The sequence below is a fragment of the Aphelocoma coerulescens genome, chromosome 3, assembly GCF_041296385.1.
Source record: "Aphelocoma coerulescens isolate FSJ_1873_10779 chromosome 3, UR_Acoe_1.0, whole genome shotgun sequence".
NCBI lineage: Eukaryota > Metazoa > Chordata > Aves > Passeriformes > Corvidae > Aphelocoma > Aphelocoma coerulescens.
In genome coordinates this window covers 2,598,631-2,615,069 of record NC_091016.1, presented here as the reverse complement: position 1 = coordinate 2,615,069, position 16,439 = coordinate 2,598,631, and the positions used below count along the sequence as shown (strand labels likewise).

The 16,439-nt window shown below is 47.6% G+C and overlaps 2 protein-coding genes and 2 long non-coding RNA genes across 6 annotated transcripts; 2 read left to right on the top strand and 2 right to left on the bottom strand.

The window, feature by feature from the left end:
- Positions 1–54: 54 nt before the first annotated feature.
- MALL (mal, T cell differentiation protein like) lies at positions 55–2,696 on the bottom strand. The gene is made up of 4 exons (XM_069008809.1): positions 2,478–2,696; positions 1,273–1,440; positions 932–1,060; positions 55–586 (listed from the first exon to the last, which is right to left on the bottom strand). Exons 1-4 carry the CDS (start codon positions 2,577–2,579, stop codon positions 524–526), a joined length of 462 nt encoding a protein of 153 aa, XP_068864910.1. The 5' UTR covers positions 2,580–2,696; the 3' UTR covers positions 55–523.
- Positions 2,697–3,104: 408 nt separating this feature from the next.
- NPHP1 (nephrocystin 1) lies at positions 3,105–16,392 on the bottom strand. 3 transcript variants are annotated; one of them, XM_069008797.1, is made up of 21 exons: positions 16,218–16,392; positions 16,006–16,070; positions 15,239–15,299; positions 14,628–14,764; positions 14,105–14,291; positions 13,820–13,921; positions 13,243–13,334; positions 13,082–13,121; positions 12,716–12,800; positions 12,045–12,139; positions 11,362–11,490; positions 10,456–10,530; positions 10,075–10,185; positions 9,056–9,138; positions 8,839–8,871; positions 8,108–8,184; positions 7,730–7,826; positions 7,510–7,622; positions 6,142–6,215; positions 5,992–6,036; positions 3,105–4,584 (listed from the first exon to the last, which is right to left on the bottom strand). In XM_069008797.1, the coding sequence occupies exons 1-21, from the start codon at positions 16,284–16,286 to the stop codon at positions 4,306–4,308; spliced, it is 2,049 nt and encodes a 682-aa protein (XP_068864898.1). In that variant the 5' UTR covers positions 16,287–16,392; the 3' UTR covers positions 3,105–4,305. The 3 variants fall into 3 exon arrangements, with proteins under 3 accessions (XP_068864898.1, XP_068864897.1, XP_068864899.1); XM_069008796.1 differs by having other exon boundaries at positions 7,730–7,829; positions 16,218–16,390; XM_069008798.1 differs by lacking the exon at positions 8,839–8,871 and having other exon boundaries at positions 7,730–7,829; positions 16,218–16,387.
- Positions 6,045–8,834, top strand: LOC138107529 (uncharacterized). The gene is made up of 3 exons (XR_011149571.1): positions 6,045–6,132; positions 7,035–7,173; positions 8,752–8,834. It is a non-coding gene; the product is annotated as an uncharacterized lncRNA (long non-coding RNA).
- On the top strand, positions 8,881–13,049 carry LOC138107528 (uncharacterized). Its single transcript, XR_011149570.1, has 3 exons — positions 8,881–8,965; positions 12,644–12,777; positions 12,872–13,049. It is a non-coding gene; the product is annotated as an uncharacterized lncRNA (long non-coding RNA).
- Positions 16,393–16,439: the final 47 nt, after the last annotated feature.

Sequence of the window (16,439 nt, the reverse complement as noted above, 5' to 3'; positions counted from 1 at the left end):
CTAACTCTTGGGGAGTAAAATGAGCTTGTTCAGTGAACACACCTTACAGAGTAGTCAAAATCTGTCAGTTGACACTTTATTCCAAATACCACATTTACCAAATGAAACCAACAGAAAGTCAAGGAACACAGTCTTGTATCATTGTTCAGAATTTGTGTTGGGGAGGGATGGAGCTGAACTGGAGAAAGGCAAATAACATTAGAAAGGAGATTGTTTGCTGAAAGAAGAGAGATCTTTTTTTTTCCCCCTTCCCTTGGTTGTCAATATTTGGCAGAATGTCAGAGTTGGAGGCTTGGGGCCTGCGCCCCTCCCTCCCCTGGCGTAGCCCCGAGGCAAGGCAGGAAATGTCCCACAGGCACGCCAACGGTGTGCCAACACATCCCTCCTGTGATGAAGTGCAAAAGGACCTGCTGTTCCTGAGGCCTGGTGACAGGGCTGGGGCAGGGACACCTTGGGAAGACAGCAGGGTCCCTCACACTGGGAAAGCCCTTGTCATGCAAAGGTGAATCCAGTGCTGCCAGGATCACTGGTAGTAGATGCTGAAGGCGTGGAGGATGTACAGGAAGGTCGTGAGGAAGGCGAAGAACTGCACGAGAGGAAGAAGAGGAAGGGTCAGCTGGCAGAATCAAACCCCATCTCCTCCCAGTGCTCTCAGCCTGGGGAAGCCTCCCAGCCTAGAGCTCTCTTTGAGCCTCAAAGGAGAGGCAAAACCTCAGCTTTTCCCAGGATCCAGCCACGCCAGGCTGTCCGTGAACTGGTGGACCCTGAGAAGCCGACGCTGGCTGCACGACCCACACAGGTGAGGAGCTGAAGCTCTGCCCAGTGTGACACCGTGGGGCTTGGGGTGGCTCTGCTGTGGCTTTAGCACGTGCTGTTGCCTCTCCCAGGGGGAACTGTGTGTTCTGCAGCTGGCAGGGTGCTCTGGACTCACCGATGCGGCGCTGTTGAGTTGGTAGTTGAGCGGCCCGTTGATGCTAAACTCAGAGTTGATGGTTGCGTTGGCCTGCAGGACTGCGGCGCTCATGTACAGAATGGCCGTGGCACCATGGTACAAACTGTCCTGCAAAATAAGGCACCTGTGAGTGCCCCAGAGTGGGACACGTGCCTGGATAGGGCTGGGACTGAACCTTCCCAGGCAGTGGTTTCACAGCAGAGCTCCCCTGGACTTTCCAATCGAGGCAAAAGGAGGAAAGGGCTGGTGGGTCACCATGGTGTGGTCCCGTTCCCACACCACTGCTGCCAACATCTGCCCATGTTCCTTCCTCTCCTTACCAGCACTTTCCAGTTCTCGCTGTTCCTGTGATAGCCGAGGATGTAGCTTAAGAGGAGCAGCAGGGAGATGAGCCAGGAGGTGAGGGACACATACATCACCCATCCCTGCAGCAGCGGCAAGGAGACGGAGGTAGCAGCGACGAGGATCCACACCCAGGTCCCACAGAGCTGCCAGGGACAAACAGGCGCCTCCGATGAGTGTGAGATGAGGAAAAGACCTTTTCCTCCCTAATTCTCATCTCCCTCCTGGGCCAGCCGCAGCAGCCAGCGGAACCCCTGCCTCTTTCCAAGAGCATCCCGGCGCGACAACAAACAAGCTGGCACTGGTTTCTCTGAACACTCATGGGAAATGAGTGTTCACAGAAAAGGGAAGGGTTTGCTGCTGCCTTCTACACAAGGAAGTGTCTCACCCCGAGGGATTTGATGGAGAAGCCAGAAAATGTGCTTTTATCTGGGAAAAGTGAATGGCTGCCTCAACCCAGCCCTGCCCGCTCGTTAATCTCCAGGGCTTGGAATCACCACACGAGGAAGTCTCCTCTCAGCCTGGAGTGAGTCGCTCGCTCTGGATCCACCCAAAGCAGTTACTGAGCACAAACAGCACACGGGGTTATCGGGATGAGCCTGTGCTGTCCTGTGCCATCCCAGCTGCGGTGGGTGAAACCCCTGGAACTGCAGCGGGGAGCTGAACCTGCCGCCATGGGCAGGGATTGTGCCTGTGGAGCATGGGTGTGTGGGTTGCCAGCCCCGTGCACCGTGGAAAAGTACACCAGCTGCTATCTTAGCCAGTCCCACTGGATGCCCTCTGGACCCAGAAGCAATTGAAAGAATCATGGAATGTCACACATTACAAGACGCCCAATTGCCTTCAACCCCTGGAATGATTTGATACAGAGAGCAAAATTCCCTTGACTTTCAAGCCATTTCTATGTGACAACAAGAGCTGCTTCTGCCCTGGACGAGCCAGCAGCTCTTCAGCCTCTCCCAACCCCACGGCAGCCGGTGACCCTCGCAAAGACTCTGTGATGGAGCTGGTGTACCTTGTCCTCAAGCTGTTCCTAAAATCCCCATCACAAATACTGCCTTTGTGCATTCAGCATAAGCTCAAAGACAAGATGTCACTTCCCATTAGTGGTGCCTTCAGGATGGTTTTGGGGGATTTTATCTAGGAGCGGGTGCCGTGAGGCAGCGGAGCCAGGTATACTCACAATCTCCGGCAGGATGAAGGCGTAGGGGATGGTTTTGAAGACGGCGGGTCCCGAGGGCAGGGCGGGCTGCGTGGAGGCTGCAGAGGGACCCACTGAGGCCATCTCTCCTCCGCTGACACCGCTCCTCTCAGCTCCGCTGGCGCTCGCCTGCCCCGCGCCGCTCCCGTGCGGGATTTAAGGGACACGCCCGCGGGACGTAAGCACAGGAACCGGCCCGGGCTGGCATCGCGCCGCTGCCCCGGCCGCAGACTGCGGCGGCTTTGTGCATCCCACTGCCAGCCGGGATGGGACAGAGCAGGACCCCGGCCCCACCGCGCACCAGGGCGAGGTCATTAACTACGGGGGAGAGGAAAAAACGTCCTACACCTTGCCGGGACAGAAATGTTTCCTGCAAACAATTGTCCTTGGCACGCTTCCAAGCCTGAAATATTTTTGCTTCCAGTGTTGTTGTCTCCTCCCCTTTCTGTTCAGGTTTCTGCTCCTTGGTCACGTCAGACCCCTCCACACCCTCCAGGCATATCCAACCTTTCAGAAACTAGCAGGCAATTTTTACAAACACACCAGGAGGGTTTGGCAATGTGCTCCCAAGTGCCCAGTAAGGTTTGAAGGAGAGCTACAGGAATTTCTGCCTCCTGGCAAATGCATTTTGGATTTGGGAAGCACTTGCTGTCTCATCCAGCACACTCTGCCTTGCCCTAGAAGTCCCAGATAAGGGGTGGGATGAAAGGCTGGGGGTGGCACTTCTGCCTGGTGGCCCAGAGAGAACAGAACAACCCCATTAACTCGGGCAGTGGGCTACAGCAGGAAGAGGGCACTGTCCCAGTGAGATATCCCAGCTCCGGTAGCCAAGACAGGTGATGCCTCAGGACCTTGGCTTCTATACCAAGCTCTTGCGCAACACAGAGCAAAGATCAAATCCGTGTCTCTTGTCTGAGCCCTTCCCAGGCTGGGCAAGTGTTCTGTGGTATTTCTGCAGGCTCCAGTTTACAGATACTCCAGTGGGAGCTGGTTTTGGGCTCCATGCAGCAGAGGCTTTCAAAGATCTTCTTTTAAATAGCACCAGACAAAATTGTGCCTGACCTGGGCTTAAATCCACATGTGACGTGGTGGCAGTGTCCCCATTGCCCTGCAGGAAGCACCCAGATGCTCCAGCACTAAAGAGAAAGTGGATTAATCACTTTCCTCTGGGAGTGGGCAGCACACAGAGCCTGTGGTTACAAAGTGCTCAGGGGTCAGCACAGAGGAAATCATCCTGGGGAACTGCAGCATTCCCAGGATTCCCACCAGCTGTTACTGTGTTGGGTCAGGCACATTCCTGGGAGTAACCCAGCCTCCTCCTGAGTGGGGGAGAAGAACAGGCAAACAGTCTAAAAACGGAGCACCCTGCTGGTCACTGGTTGGGCAAGAGAAGATTCTTCCCCTAAGGTGGCTGCCCTTGCTCAGCAGCATTCTTAAAGATTGCTGCTCTTTCCCTTCCCTGCTCCCAGTCTGCTAGGGGACTGGGACAAAGAGCCTTTTGCTCACCCTGATAAAAATAACACTGGAAATTAATTGGAAGCTGCACAAGAGAAGAGGGCTACCTCAGCTTCGGCAAAATATGATACCTGACATGGCTGCAACAGGTACTAACAGGCAACCAGAGCCTTGTCTAATGCTGCAAAGTTAAAAATTTTAAATACAATTTCCAGTAGACAAACTGATAAAATAATTTTAGTCTCTCTCAAAATCTTAATTGTGCTAAAATATCCATTACAATTCAGATCCTACACAATCTCTTTGGTAAGAATTTAATTTTATTGTTACCACATCCTTAGAGAGCCTGGATTGCTCATTCTCCTGGATTGTTTTCCCTCACTTCTCCTAAGAAATCATAGGCCAGCTCTGAGATGTCAAAGGCTCTGTGGGTGTTTTCTGATGACAGCAGGTACTCCAGCGCACCATCGTTCTCCCGGCTCCTTTTCAGGAAGTCATGGATCACCTTCCAGCGAGACAATTCCACCTCTTCCTCAGCCCATTTGTAGCTGGGGAGGAACGTGGTGTGGAGCAGAGGGAACACGGAGTCGTGGTACACCAGGACAAATGCAGACTTCAGGAATTCTTGATCTCTCTGCAGAGAAGAGTGTTTGAAAATAGTTCAGTGCAAACATGTGGTGTTGCCAAGCACTTCTTCAAAGTATAGTACACAGGGGAAAAACCCTGAACAACTCCCTCCCAGTTCCCAGGAAAACAATGGGAAGAGATTTGACCTTCCTAAACACACATCCGTTATCTTGGATAAGCCTCCAGCATTTCAACGAACCTGCTCCCTGAACTCTGTCAGCCTTCCCACAAACCACAGGCACCAAGAGCCCTTTGCTCGTGGGGTATTTGTATTTCTTCTTAAAAGCAGTGTCACATCCTCCCTGCCCTGGAAGCCCAAACTCCTCTCATTTCCCTGTTGTCTTAGGTGGAGAGTGGCTCCAATCCCACTCCTTGGAGCAGGAGGCGAGGCTGCCCCTGGGCACTGTTGTCCCACTCGTGGTGGTGCATGGTGTGCTCCCCTGTAAAGATGAGGCTGGAAAACCCAGACACTAAGGATCAGCCTGGTAAATTATCCAACACACGGAAAAGATCCAAGTGCGGAGTGTCCCAGCCCCGGGAGCACTGTGCCTGGCAGGGAGCATTTCACAGTTTGGCCTCACGGGACCGCGGGAAGGGTGAGCATTCAGCAGGCAACAATCCTCCCGTGGGAGTGGCACATGCCAGTCAGGTACAACTGGATGGTTCTGGGATCCCGGGGAGTTACCAATTCCGTGAGCAATCTGCTTTCCTTTTGAATGAATGGCCCTGAAAAAGACGCTCTGACTCAGCGGGTGCTTGTTTTGCATAAACGGGGAGCCATCCTTGTGCATCGATTCCGGAGCGTGCACAGGGAATGAAATATCCCACTGCTGCTCCCAGGAAATCCAGCACTGAGAGCCAATGGCTTTCTCATTCAGTTCCCTGCAGCTGCTCTCTGTCTAGGGGACAGTGGGTAGGACAAGGTGTGAGTGAGCCTGGGGACAACCAGGTCAGTTCTACACGCCAAAATGTGGGATTACAACTGTTCTGGGGTAGGGAGATCTGAGGAATCTGGGGGCCTTTTCCCAGGCAGATTGTGGGAGGACTGGACCTCAGAGTTTGGAGTAGGGAAGATAATTTTGTGGGCACACACAGCCCCTTTTGTATCCACGGAAAGCTTTTACCAGCCAAGTATTGGGAGCACATCATGACAGGGAGCCACAGTCTGGGTACCTGTAACAGGTTCCCCCCTAACAACATTGAAATAAAAATTTACAAGTTAATTTAATTTTCCTCCTGCTTCTGGTTTACTGTTATAAATCTGGGTGAGAAATGTTAAGAACTGCATTTACATATCTCTATTTTCTAAACAGATGTACAGTGAGAGGAAGAGCTAAGCAGCACTTGCATTGGCAGGGAGCAGCTAGCTGGAATTACCCTGCATTTATGGAAAGAAAAACCTGTAGTTTGTTACCTTCTCAATTCTCTTCAATGTTCTTTCTTTGTCTGCCCAGGCACTCTAAAATGAAATGTAAAATCAGACCAAGGCTGTGGAGAACTTTATCATTTCACAAGACAAAGAAAAGATCAAATTTTGCCTGGAAATCCTGACAAGGTAACATACCCGAAGTGCGTCCATCAGGTCTGGCTGATCCAGGAGTTGAGGGAAAGTTGCTAAAACAGGATTACAGATTAAGTCTGAAACAGAACACAAACACATTCAAGGCTAAGGAAGAATCAGGATGGTTTTCAAAGTATTGGCACATCCAGGTAGTCAACACAACCCCTCCCGTCAGATTATCCCAAAGGGAAAATGAGCTGTAACAGTTCTCCAGAGCAGGGAAGGTAGGAGAACTCCCTAAAAACTGTTCTCTGGCTGCAGCCAATTCTCAGTGGCTGAGAGACAGTTAAACTAGGAGAGGAGACACACAAACCCCAGTGCTGGTTTATTGGGAATGCCAGCAAGCAGGAGCCCTTCCTGATTTACCTGCCAGAGGTGTTTTCCCTCATTTCTGCACCTGCCTTTTCTACACACAGCTGCAATTGTGCTGCTTGGTTTGGATGTTATGGATAAACACACTTGGGTTCTACCTCAGCCTGGTGTGTCTGGTGTGGCATTTTAGGAGAACCAGGGACCAAGTGCACGGTGAATTTACCCAGTGGGGCACATATCCCACTGCACAGGTGTCCTGGTGCTTTTTGGGTCACTTCCATGAGAAATCACTCTGCTCCTGTCATTATTTTAATTAATGAGACTGTGGATAATATTCCAAGTGACAGAGAGCAGGATTTTGGCTGAAGCATTTTCTTTCTCTTGTGATTTCAAATAGTGAATGTGCACTTGTTTCTTCACCTTGAAGCTGATGGGAAGTTCAGTAAACACAAAGCATTTACTAATGCCAAAATATTTCAGGGAAGTGAGCCAGGACTGATGACTTCTGGGAAGTAGAACAGACATTTTCAGTTGTCTATCCCTAAAGTGATGGTGGATTTTGAAATAACAGAAACCTTCTTTAGTTGCACAGCTACCAGAACAACTTCTGGGATAAAGCCTTTCAGTCGCTTCAAATGAAGTCTAAATCCAAAGGGATGCAGTTTAACTCCAGGAGAGATCGTCAGCCTGATCTACTGTCCTAAATTATGAAGATCAAATCAGGTAAATGTGGCAGTTCTCACCTATATAAATTCACATGTAGTAGAGTTAAGAAATGTAATTTTTCCATATTTCAAATCAGCTTTAAAATGGAGAAGGCTATAACCCATCATTAGTTCTGTTGAATAAGACACAGAGTTGCAAAATCAGGGCAAGACACTGAATTCTGAAACCAGAACTCTCCAACTTGTGTCTCTCCCTACTGTCAGTAAGTAAATAATAATTAAAAAATAAAAATAAAGAGGATGACTTAGCCTGAATGCCAAAACCATCTCTTGCCAAAGGGAACTCTGGAGAGAGTCGTTCCCTGGATGAACCTGATCTTCCTCTGGTGCTCACCTGTGCTTTGCATGCTCATCCTGTCCTTCAGGAGGGCGTCTCCAAGGATTTGCCGATAAAACACCAGGAGATGGATGTAGCACATGCTCCCAACTAATGTTTCAGGGAGAAAACTATTGGGAAAATAAAGGACAGCAGTTGAGATGTTTATTGCAAACACTGCAGATTTCTCTAGGCTATCTGGAATACTTTTTCATTTTAGGGAAGCACAAGGACTCACTTCAGGATGTCTTTTGAGTGCACGCTTGGTGACTTCACTTTCACCAGAAGCACAGGCTGTTTCCTGAGGCTCATAAACTGCTGAAAAACCCCAGAGCCTGCTGCAGGAATAAACACCCCAGATTCAAACAGTCCGTTTGAAACAACATTCATCAAATGCCCATTACAAAAATGGACATTTCAGTGGCTTGAGAACTCTTTCAAGTTTAGTTCGCCTGGCACCACCCAGCTCCCCACAGTCAAGGCAAAAGCAGATAAATAATGAAATACATGCAAAAATAGAACACACAAACCCAAGCCAGGCTTTGGGGACTATTGTGAAGGAGATGCAGCATTAATTACATTGTTTTATTTAAATTATTTTGAAAAGAAACCACACCTCTCCTTGATATTGATGGGTCAACCTCAACACCTCTCTCGTAGGGAGTTCCACCACTCAGGACCAGCTCGTACATCCTGTTAATAAAGATAAATTTGAAGCCTGTATGATATTGGGAATTTAACTATTCTTGGAATTTAATTATACTGGGAGGTTAATTATTTAAAAAGCCATTAATAACACTGTTTCTTTCCCACAGCCCAAATATTCTTCTTGTATGGAATTTAGCAATTCCTTCATTAAAATGGTTTTGAGGAATCACCACTTCAACATTTAAAATCTTTCATATTTAAAATTTGTTAAAGAATAATGTAATCCCCGTTCTGTCAAGAGTAAGTCACTGCTGAAGCAAGCATGAAATTTAATCTGTAATACCATACTTACTTAATGAAATGGTAGAACAATATTTAAAAAATGAGATTTAGAAGAGATTTAGAGACTTTTTAGAATGGGTGTCCTGTGGGTATTTCTTTTCCCCTGTAACCCAGATAAATTCAGAATACATATACACAGTGCATATATATACACCAATATTTGGTTGAAACCAAGTCTTGAAAGTCTGAGCTACAATGAATTATACCTGTCAGTGAACAGAAAGTTTTCCTACATTTAATAAAATAATGTACAATTTATTATTCTTTCAGATGACTGGACCCACTAATAATAAATCAGCTGCAAAATATAATTCACACTCCAAGAGCAGTGAGAGATTCATTCACAACAGCTCCTACCTGATTCCAGGTCTTGGAAACCAGTCTCCCAATCTTCACATGGGAAAGGGATAATGCAGCAAAGTGCACATGAAGAAGAGCCAGAATCATAAAGGACTGGTCTGGATGCCCCATGCCCCAGCAGTGTGTAAGTATGAAAGATGAGTTTTACTCTGAAATAGATGTATGTACATCTATGTGTAAGTACAGGGACAGCAGGAACACACAACAAACTCACTTGGAAGGAACAGGAATCCCACTGGAAGTGAAAAGCTTCAGAAAGGTCCAGCCACAGCTCAGCTCTCCTCTTTCACCTGTTGACTAGAAAAAAAAGAGAAATGTAAATTATTTGAGCAGCTGACCCAGAATGAGTGACTGAACCACGATTAATGACAATAACCACATCAAAATCATTGTAGTTATCCCCCTTTTCCTCTTTCACCCTTGTGTGTTTAAAAATCACAATCTGCCTTCTCTGAGGGTAGTTTTTCTGGCTTTACCATCTATTGTTTTACTACCTGTTGTGCTTTCCAGCAGCATATCCCAGATGGACAGGCTCTATCTGTGTAAACTGGAGCTGGAAACCACTGTCCATACTGCTGAAGCAGTTAAAACTTTAGTTTTCAAACTGCACAGGACATTAGTCTGAAATAAATCACAGAAAACTGCAGGAGTGAAGAGACAACTGGTCCATTGTGATCCCATGACATGGGATTTTTGGCACAATTTATTTCAGTGTTTGTACAGGGACACTCATATCCATGAGTCAGAGGGACTTTTATTCTCTAATTAGGGATATTCTCCCATCAGAGAAACACAGAATGGTCTGTGTTGGAAGGGATTTTAAGGATCATCTTGTTCCACCCCTTGCCATGGGCAGGGGCACTTCCCACTATCCCAGGTTGCTCCAAGCCCCGTCCAGCCTGGCTTTGGACACTTCCAGGGATGGGGCAGCCCCAGCTTCCCTGGGCAACCTGTGCCAGGGCCTCTCCACCCTCACAGGGAAGAATTCCTCACCAATATCCCATCTATCCCTGCCCTCTGGCAGTGGGAAGTCATTCCCCCTTCTCCTGTCACTACGTGACCTTGTGAAAAGTCTCTCACCATCTTTCTTGTAGGTCTTTCCAGGTAATCCTATTCTCTAATCCTGTTCTCTAATGAGGGATGTTCCCTAGTCCTATTCTCTACCTAGGGACAGCTGGTTCTCTTTATAAGCCTGCACTTGGAGCGATTTCCACTGCACCTTCCCAAACTCACATTGCACTTGTAAGTGATGCCAAGCTCAAACAATATCCCAATGTCTGAAGACAGGGAGTTGGACCTGACAAAACAGTCACCATCAAGCAGGCTGGGTAAGATGCCCATCACCTGATACAGAGAGGGAGGGGGAAAAAAAAGGAGAAGTTAATGTACCTAAGAAAAAAAAAATCTTGATTTTTAAAGGCCATCAACCACATCCCTCACTCACACAAGATCTCAGACCCAATCCCACTGCATCTAAAAATGAGGAGAGAACCAATTCCAGTGAAAACCTTGCTCCCCTTACTGTCTTTCCATGGAGCACAGCTGTGCCACCAAGGAACACTTTAGTGATACTGAAGGAAGAAGCTGTAAACAGCCAGTGGCTGTGACACCTACCCTTGGAGAAAAGGTCCATGTTTGAGGATTTTTAGGCAGCCACGTAGCTCTCACTGTGTGAATGTTACTCAGCACCTGAGGTGGGGAAAAAAGATAAAGCAAGTTTTTCTGGAAAGCCCCGCTGCTTTCAGAAAATGCAGGGTTATCCCAGATGGATCCAACACTGCACACAACCAAGACATCTGGAAGAAAACTGCTGGATAATCAAAGTTATGGTTTTATAAAAACCTGCTCTGCACACCCACAAAGGAGCAGAGGATCAAGGGCATGTGGAGGAGTGTGACCCTGACCCAGCTGCTCCCAGGCCCATCCCAGGAGACAGATCAGCCCGGGAAACACTCATCTCCAGGAGCACAAAGGTGACAGGAGACACAATGGCAGGTGGGGGACCCGAAATTAGGGACTCAGAGCAATGGAGCTCCCACCCCAGCCCCTCCCAGGGCCACCCAGTACAGCCCTGAGCCCCAGGGGCTGGGTGTGACTGTCACCCTGAGTCAGGAGCAGCTCCCTGGCTCACCTCACACTGCTCAGGGGCATTCTGGGGCTGCACCTGACTTACCACGGGAGGAAAGCAGAGGGGGAGAAACCAAAGGCAGCAAAAGGGAGGGATCAAGTGCTTTGTGCAGTACCAAGGGTGGGAAACAAGGCTGAGTGTGCCTGCCTCGCCATGCCCAATGCCCATCAATGCAGTCTGGCCTGTTTTATCATTAAATTCTATTTTTCTGGGTGAGTGGGCTCAAACCAGACTCATCTGAGCATAAATTAAGCAGCTTGGGAGGCAGGTTGTGTGTGTCTCTCTGAGTGAGACAGCTGGAGGAGCTGCATACCAGAGGAACCGGAACCTGAAGGATCCTGGAAGTTGCAAACCTCCTCAGTCCTTTTCTGGGAAGCAGGCACGTTCCTTACCCGGCTGCCATCGAAGAGGCAGAGCCGGACATGCCGGCTGAGGACCCGCACGCCGGTTCCAGGGGGAGGGATCATCTTGCAGCTGCATAAAGTGACAATCAGGCACACTCTGGTGGGTCTAGGATGGATCTGAAACACAGCAGGAGGAGGATGAAACCTAAGGGCCCTCTGCACGTGGTCTCATTTTGTGTTTATGGACTGAGGTGATTCTCCCAACCACAGCCCCTGTGCAGTGGCAGCAGCAGGATTTCTTCACCAGCCTTTAGCTCTGCCCTAAGGATGTTTCAGTGGGACAGACAGAAGGTCCCAGCAGAAGAAATATTCCAGAAATGGTGCAAATTAAGACATACTTGTTAGCCAAACGGAAAGAAGGCAAATTAAGTTTGTGTCCATCAGTTTAAAACTTCACACAAGTCACCCACTGCCTCACCCCAGACAGGGAAGCAACCCACAAACTTTGGTGACTCTTAAAAGAAATATAACATGACAATTTAGGCTGATTTTTGGAGAGCAGGATGCGGTAACATTACTGGCTAAGGAGTCTGGATTGACATGGAAATCTGCCATGTGTTTCCCAGCAATATTCACCCACCAATGTGAATTCCTGCCAGCAATTTCCATCCAGAGATCCTGACACTTCCCAAACCCAAAAGCATCAGAGGCCCCTTAGCAGCAATACTCACAGTATTTCTCTCAGAGTTCCACACCAAGTCTTTGAAAGCCAGCTGGGATGGAGTAAGCTCAGGCTGCAAATAATAACTTGCTCGAAACTCTTCACCTACAACAAGAGGAAATTTAAAAACTCTTCATTTTTAAAATTATCTTTATTGCCCTATAATGGACAACACCCCAAATTCAGGTCCAGTTGAATATTTGACTAAACAAAAGTATGGTATTATCTCCCATGAGCACTGTTTACTATTTGTAAGTGTTCTGAAGTATTTCATCCCAAAAGCACAGTGATTTAATTAAAAAAGGGAGATGAAACAGCTTTAAATAGAAAGACTAACAAAACATGAGATGTCTTAATATATCTAGTGAAGAGACTCCAAAAGACCTTTAGGAAAAAGGGAAGATTAAAATAAAATAAAAACAAATTAACACTTCCTGCACTGTCAACAGGAAGGATCTTCCAAAGAGGAAAATCTTTAAAACCGTGAGGAAATTTGTCAGGATTTCATATTGATAAATTGAAATTTAAGGGAAAAAATTCTTTTATACATTATTTGATGGGTCAAATATAGCCAAATACCCAATTAAAATTAAGCAATACTGATTTTAGTCCACCAGGCTGGTGACCAGGGTGAGAAAGCCACCACAGACACCAGAGAATCCTGCCAGGAGAAATCCTTACCTTCCTCCAAGAGCTGGCAAAGCATGGATGGGCGGAATCCTGCAGGAACTGCACCTATGGTGGTCAGTACCTCCACAGTGTCATTCTAGCAAAAAGAAAGAAAAAAGGATACTACTCTTCCTGCTATTTAACAGCAAATTTCATCCTAATTTCCAGCTCTGTTTAGAACCAGAAACTTGGGATCTCAGTCACCTCCTCTGAAGCGTTTCTGTGGCATTTCTTGCTAACAAGGACTCCCAAAACACAGATGTTAATTAAGAACAAGGGTCTGTGATATGAGACACAGTGTTTGGGAAAAGGCACAACTTCTCTACAAAACAATGAAGATTATGGCAGGTAAAGCTCCTCTGTAAGAGGGGCACCTACCTCTGTGATGGCTCGGACAGCACTCCAGTGGGAATCTGTTCTGGAAGAAAAATAGAGGGATTTATAATAAATCCTCACGTGAACAAAAGTTTAACCACTAAATATTGGTCTGTTTTCAAATAGCAGCAGCTTCATAACCATATCTGAGACACGCCATTTACCTTTTTTTAATTTCAGTTCCATCTGCTGTTTCATCTACCACTTCTATGTGTTCTTCTGACTCCTCCTGGCTTTCTTCCTCTGCCTTAGGAACCTGGAATTCAGATTTAAAATGGCAAAGGGCTTGATTTCTTCCCAGCTCTATTCTTAAAAATGCCTTCTCCAACCACAGCCCATGTTAGTGTAAGTTTAGAATAAGTTAAATAAGTTTATAATAGAAGATTTTCTGTCTGTGATGCAGAAAACTGTCCCATGTTTACATGGACTCCCATTTCAGATAAATTATTAAAAGCCCAAATTAATCCAAGCAGCGTGGGGTTTTCAGAGTTGACCTTTAGTGACAAAGATTCTGACTTTTATATTCAAGTAACTTCTCTGCCACGACTTCACAAGGCACAAAAATGCTGCTTTTGATGGATATCTCCATCCCTATGGATAAAACCATGGAATTATTTCCAAATAACTGGCATTATTTCCAAACAACACACTGCACTGTGACCCATTTTATGCAGATATAGGATCATTAATCTATATAAAAGAGCAGAGATGAGATTAGGACAGAGGTTGCAGCACACCAACCGCAAGGTAGGTCCTGGGAACGAGGCCTCTCTCCCCCTTGGAATTTTCAGCTACCCACCAGCCATCCTCCTTCTTGTTGTGTATGAGCAGGATTTCACCTTTCTTTGGCATTGGAGGGAGAGACAGAGACAAAAAACAACCAAATATTTAAATTAAAAAGGACCTAACTCCAATTTCTCCCCAAATCCCAAAACTGGCTGAATCCCAAAAGCATAGGATTTCATTATGGTTACTGCTTAATTCAGAGTGATCTGCAGTAAAAACCCTTTACAGAGAGATAGTCACCACAAATGTGAGATCCCCTTCCTGCTGGGCATCGAAGTTTCCAACAGCAACACATTCTCTGACATTTGGATCATCCAACATCTTCTCCTCATCTTCTTCAGTGTCTTCCTCCTCACTTTCTTCATCTTCACTCTCCTCCTCTTCATTTCCATCTTCTGCAAGAGGACCTTTCTGGTGTTCCTCATCCCTACCCAAAACAAATCAGACTTCTTTTATTATCATTTCCACCAAACTTTTTGAAATGCTGTCAAGCTTCTGCAAGGACTTTATCCAGACACAGCATCTTCACTCCTGTGTTTTACTCTCTGTCCTCAAGAAACTCCTCCAAACCTTATATTCCAGCCATTATCCAGCACCCTTAGAAAATCTCAGCAAGTCATAAATGACTTCTCTCGTGAGCACTTCTTTTTTTATCCTTCTGTTGTTTTTCAGCTAATAAAGGGGGTGAGATAATGATTTTTCAAGGTCCATTCCAGCCATCCTTTAAAAAAACAGGTTGCATTTGTGTGTTTAAGCTACTCACCCTGGAGAATTCTTTGTCACGTTATCCTGATCCAAGACAAGAAGGAGCTTCTGCAGCTGCTGGGAGAGTTTTAGCAACAGCTTTTCTTCCTCTTCCTTCCTCTGGCTGTAATTCCCCACCGGCGCGGGCTCGTCAGCCTGACAGAGAACCCAACAAATGCCCCAAAGAATCAAAGTTCCCCAGTAAATTGCTCAAAGAATCAAAAGTTCCCCTATAAATTTAGTTTTCCAGACATGCCTTGCAAGCTTTCCCCTTCCTGGGCTGCTGTCACTCCCTCTTTAGTGACAATTTTCTTAGCCTTTCACTCTGCCAAGGTGAAATTCTTTGTTAAGTTTCAAATTGCATTCTCTGCCTCCAAAGAATGCATTGGGTTGAAAAATACTTTATCAAAGATTTTAAGTGCAGGACTTGGACAAAATAAAGCATTAAAATGAGTTTTTAAAATTATATAAATGGATATAAAAAGTATAAATTGGAGAGATGACAAGCAGGGACTGTGCAGTGCTGGGTATTGCTCTTGTCCTGAGGCATTTAAAGTGGAAGGTTGGTGTTCTTTAAATGCTCTCTGTGGTGAATTTTGGAGAAAACCACAAATTAATCTCCATACTTACTTTTTTCAAAGCATAGAGAGCGTTTGTATTCTCCTCCACCAATTTCTTCAGCTGTGTACATCTGCATTGAAAGCAAGACAGGCAGATGGTATTCTCTTTAAAATTCTGACCCCAAACACACCTGATGACTGAAAGGTGTCATTTTAGGTGCTGTGTGTCCCTGCAGGTTGAGAGCTCCAAGCCCAAACAGCAGCATTTGTCAGAATTCCAAAATAGCTGGGGTTGGAAGGGACCTCTGGAGATCATCCAGTCCAACCCCACTGCCCAGGCAGGATCACCCAGAGCAGGTGACAAGGGAATACATCCAGGTGGGTTTGGGATGTCTCCAAAGAGAGAGACTCCACACCCTCTCTGGGCAGCTGTTCCAGTTCTCTGCCATTCTCCCTCATTTGAGGTGGATCTTGTGTTTTAGTTTATGGCCCTTGCTCCTCATCCTGTTGCTGGGCATCACCAGAAAGAGCCTGGCACCATCCCCATGGCACCTGCCTTGGAGATATTTTTATAGATTGCTGAGATTCCCCTCTCAGTCTTCCCTTCTCCAGACTTTCCTCAGCCTCAGAGGGCTGGGAAAGAGCCAGTCTGGAAAACAGGAGTGAAAGGGGCAGGGAGAGAGCTGTACAATTAGGAGAAGAGAGGAAAGGCACAGAGGGAACGAACAGTACGAAAGGCATAGAGGTACGAGAGGGGAGGGTGAGGGCAGGGCCCGGGCGGTGGGAGCAAGGGATGGGGTGGGATAGGGTTCGGGATGGGGTCGGGATCTCCCTCACCTCAGCCAAAGGGCCTCCCGCTGCCCGGGGGCTGCAGCCGCGCTCTCCGCCCGCAGCGCCTCCACCTGCAACAGGGCACGGGGGCGGTCAGGGGCCGGGGGCGGGGGGCGAGACACCGGTACCGGCCCCGGTACATCCCCGGTACGGTCCCGGTACAGCCCCGGTACAAGCCCGGTACCTGCCCCAGTACAGCTCCGGTGCAGTCCCGGTACCTGCGCCCGCAGCTCCCGGCTCCGGCGCTGCACCCGCTGCAGCGGCCCCCGCGCCCGCCGCTCCGACATCGTCACCGGGCAACGGGACAGCCCCGGCGCCGCCGGATGACGGGCCCGGGGCGGGGCCGGCAGCGCTCCGTACCCAGCACGCGGCCGCGGCAGCGCCGGAGCTCTGAAACCTGCCCAGCACCACTCGTCTGCCACAAACGATCTGGCGTTTTG

Coding starts and splice junctions, on each gene's coding strand:
- NPHP1 (XM_069008796.1), bottom strand. CDS start 16,286: ATGTCGGAGCGGCGGGCGCGGGGGCCGCTGCAGCGGGTGCAGCGCCGG. Junction 14,292..14,627: donor GTGACAAAGAATTCTCCAGG/GTGAGTAGCTTA, acceptor TGTTTTGGGTAG/GGATGAGGAACACCAGAAAG. Junction 13,922..14,104: donor AAGGGGATCTCACATTTGTG/GTGACTATCTCT, acceptor CCAATGCCAAAG/AAAGGTGAAATCCTGCTCAT.
- MALL (XM_069008809.1), bottom strand. CDS start 2,579: ATGGCCTCAGTGGGTCCCTCTGCAGCCTCCACGCAGCCCGCCCTGCCC. Junction 1,441..2,477: donor CCTTCATCCTGCCGGAGATT/GTGAGTATACCT, acceptor TGTCCCTGGCAG/CTCTGTGGGACCTGGGTGTG. Junction 1,061..1,272: donor GCGAGAACTGGAAAGTGCTG/GTAAGGAGAGGA, acceptor CTTATTTTGCAG/GACAGTTTGTACCATGGTGC.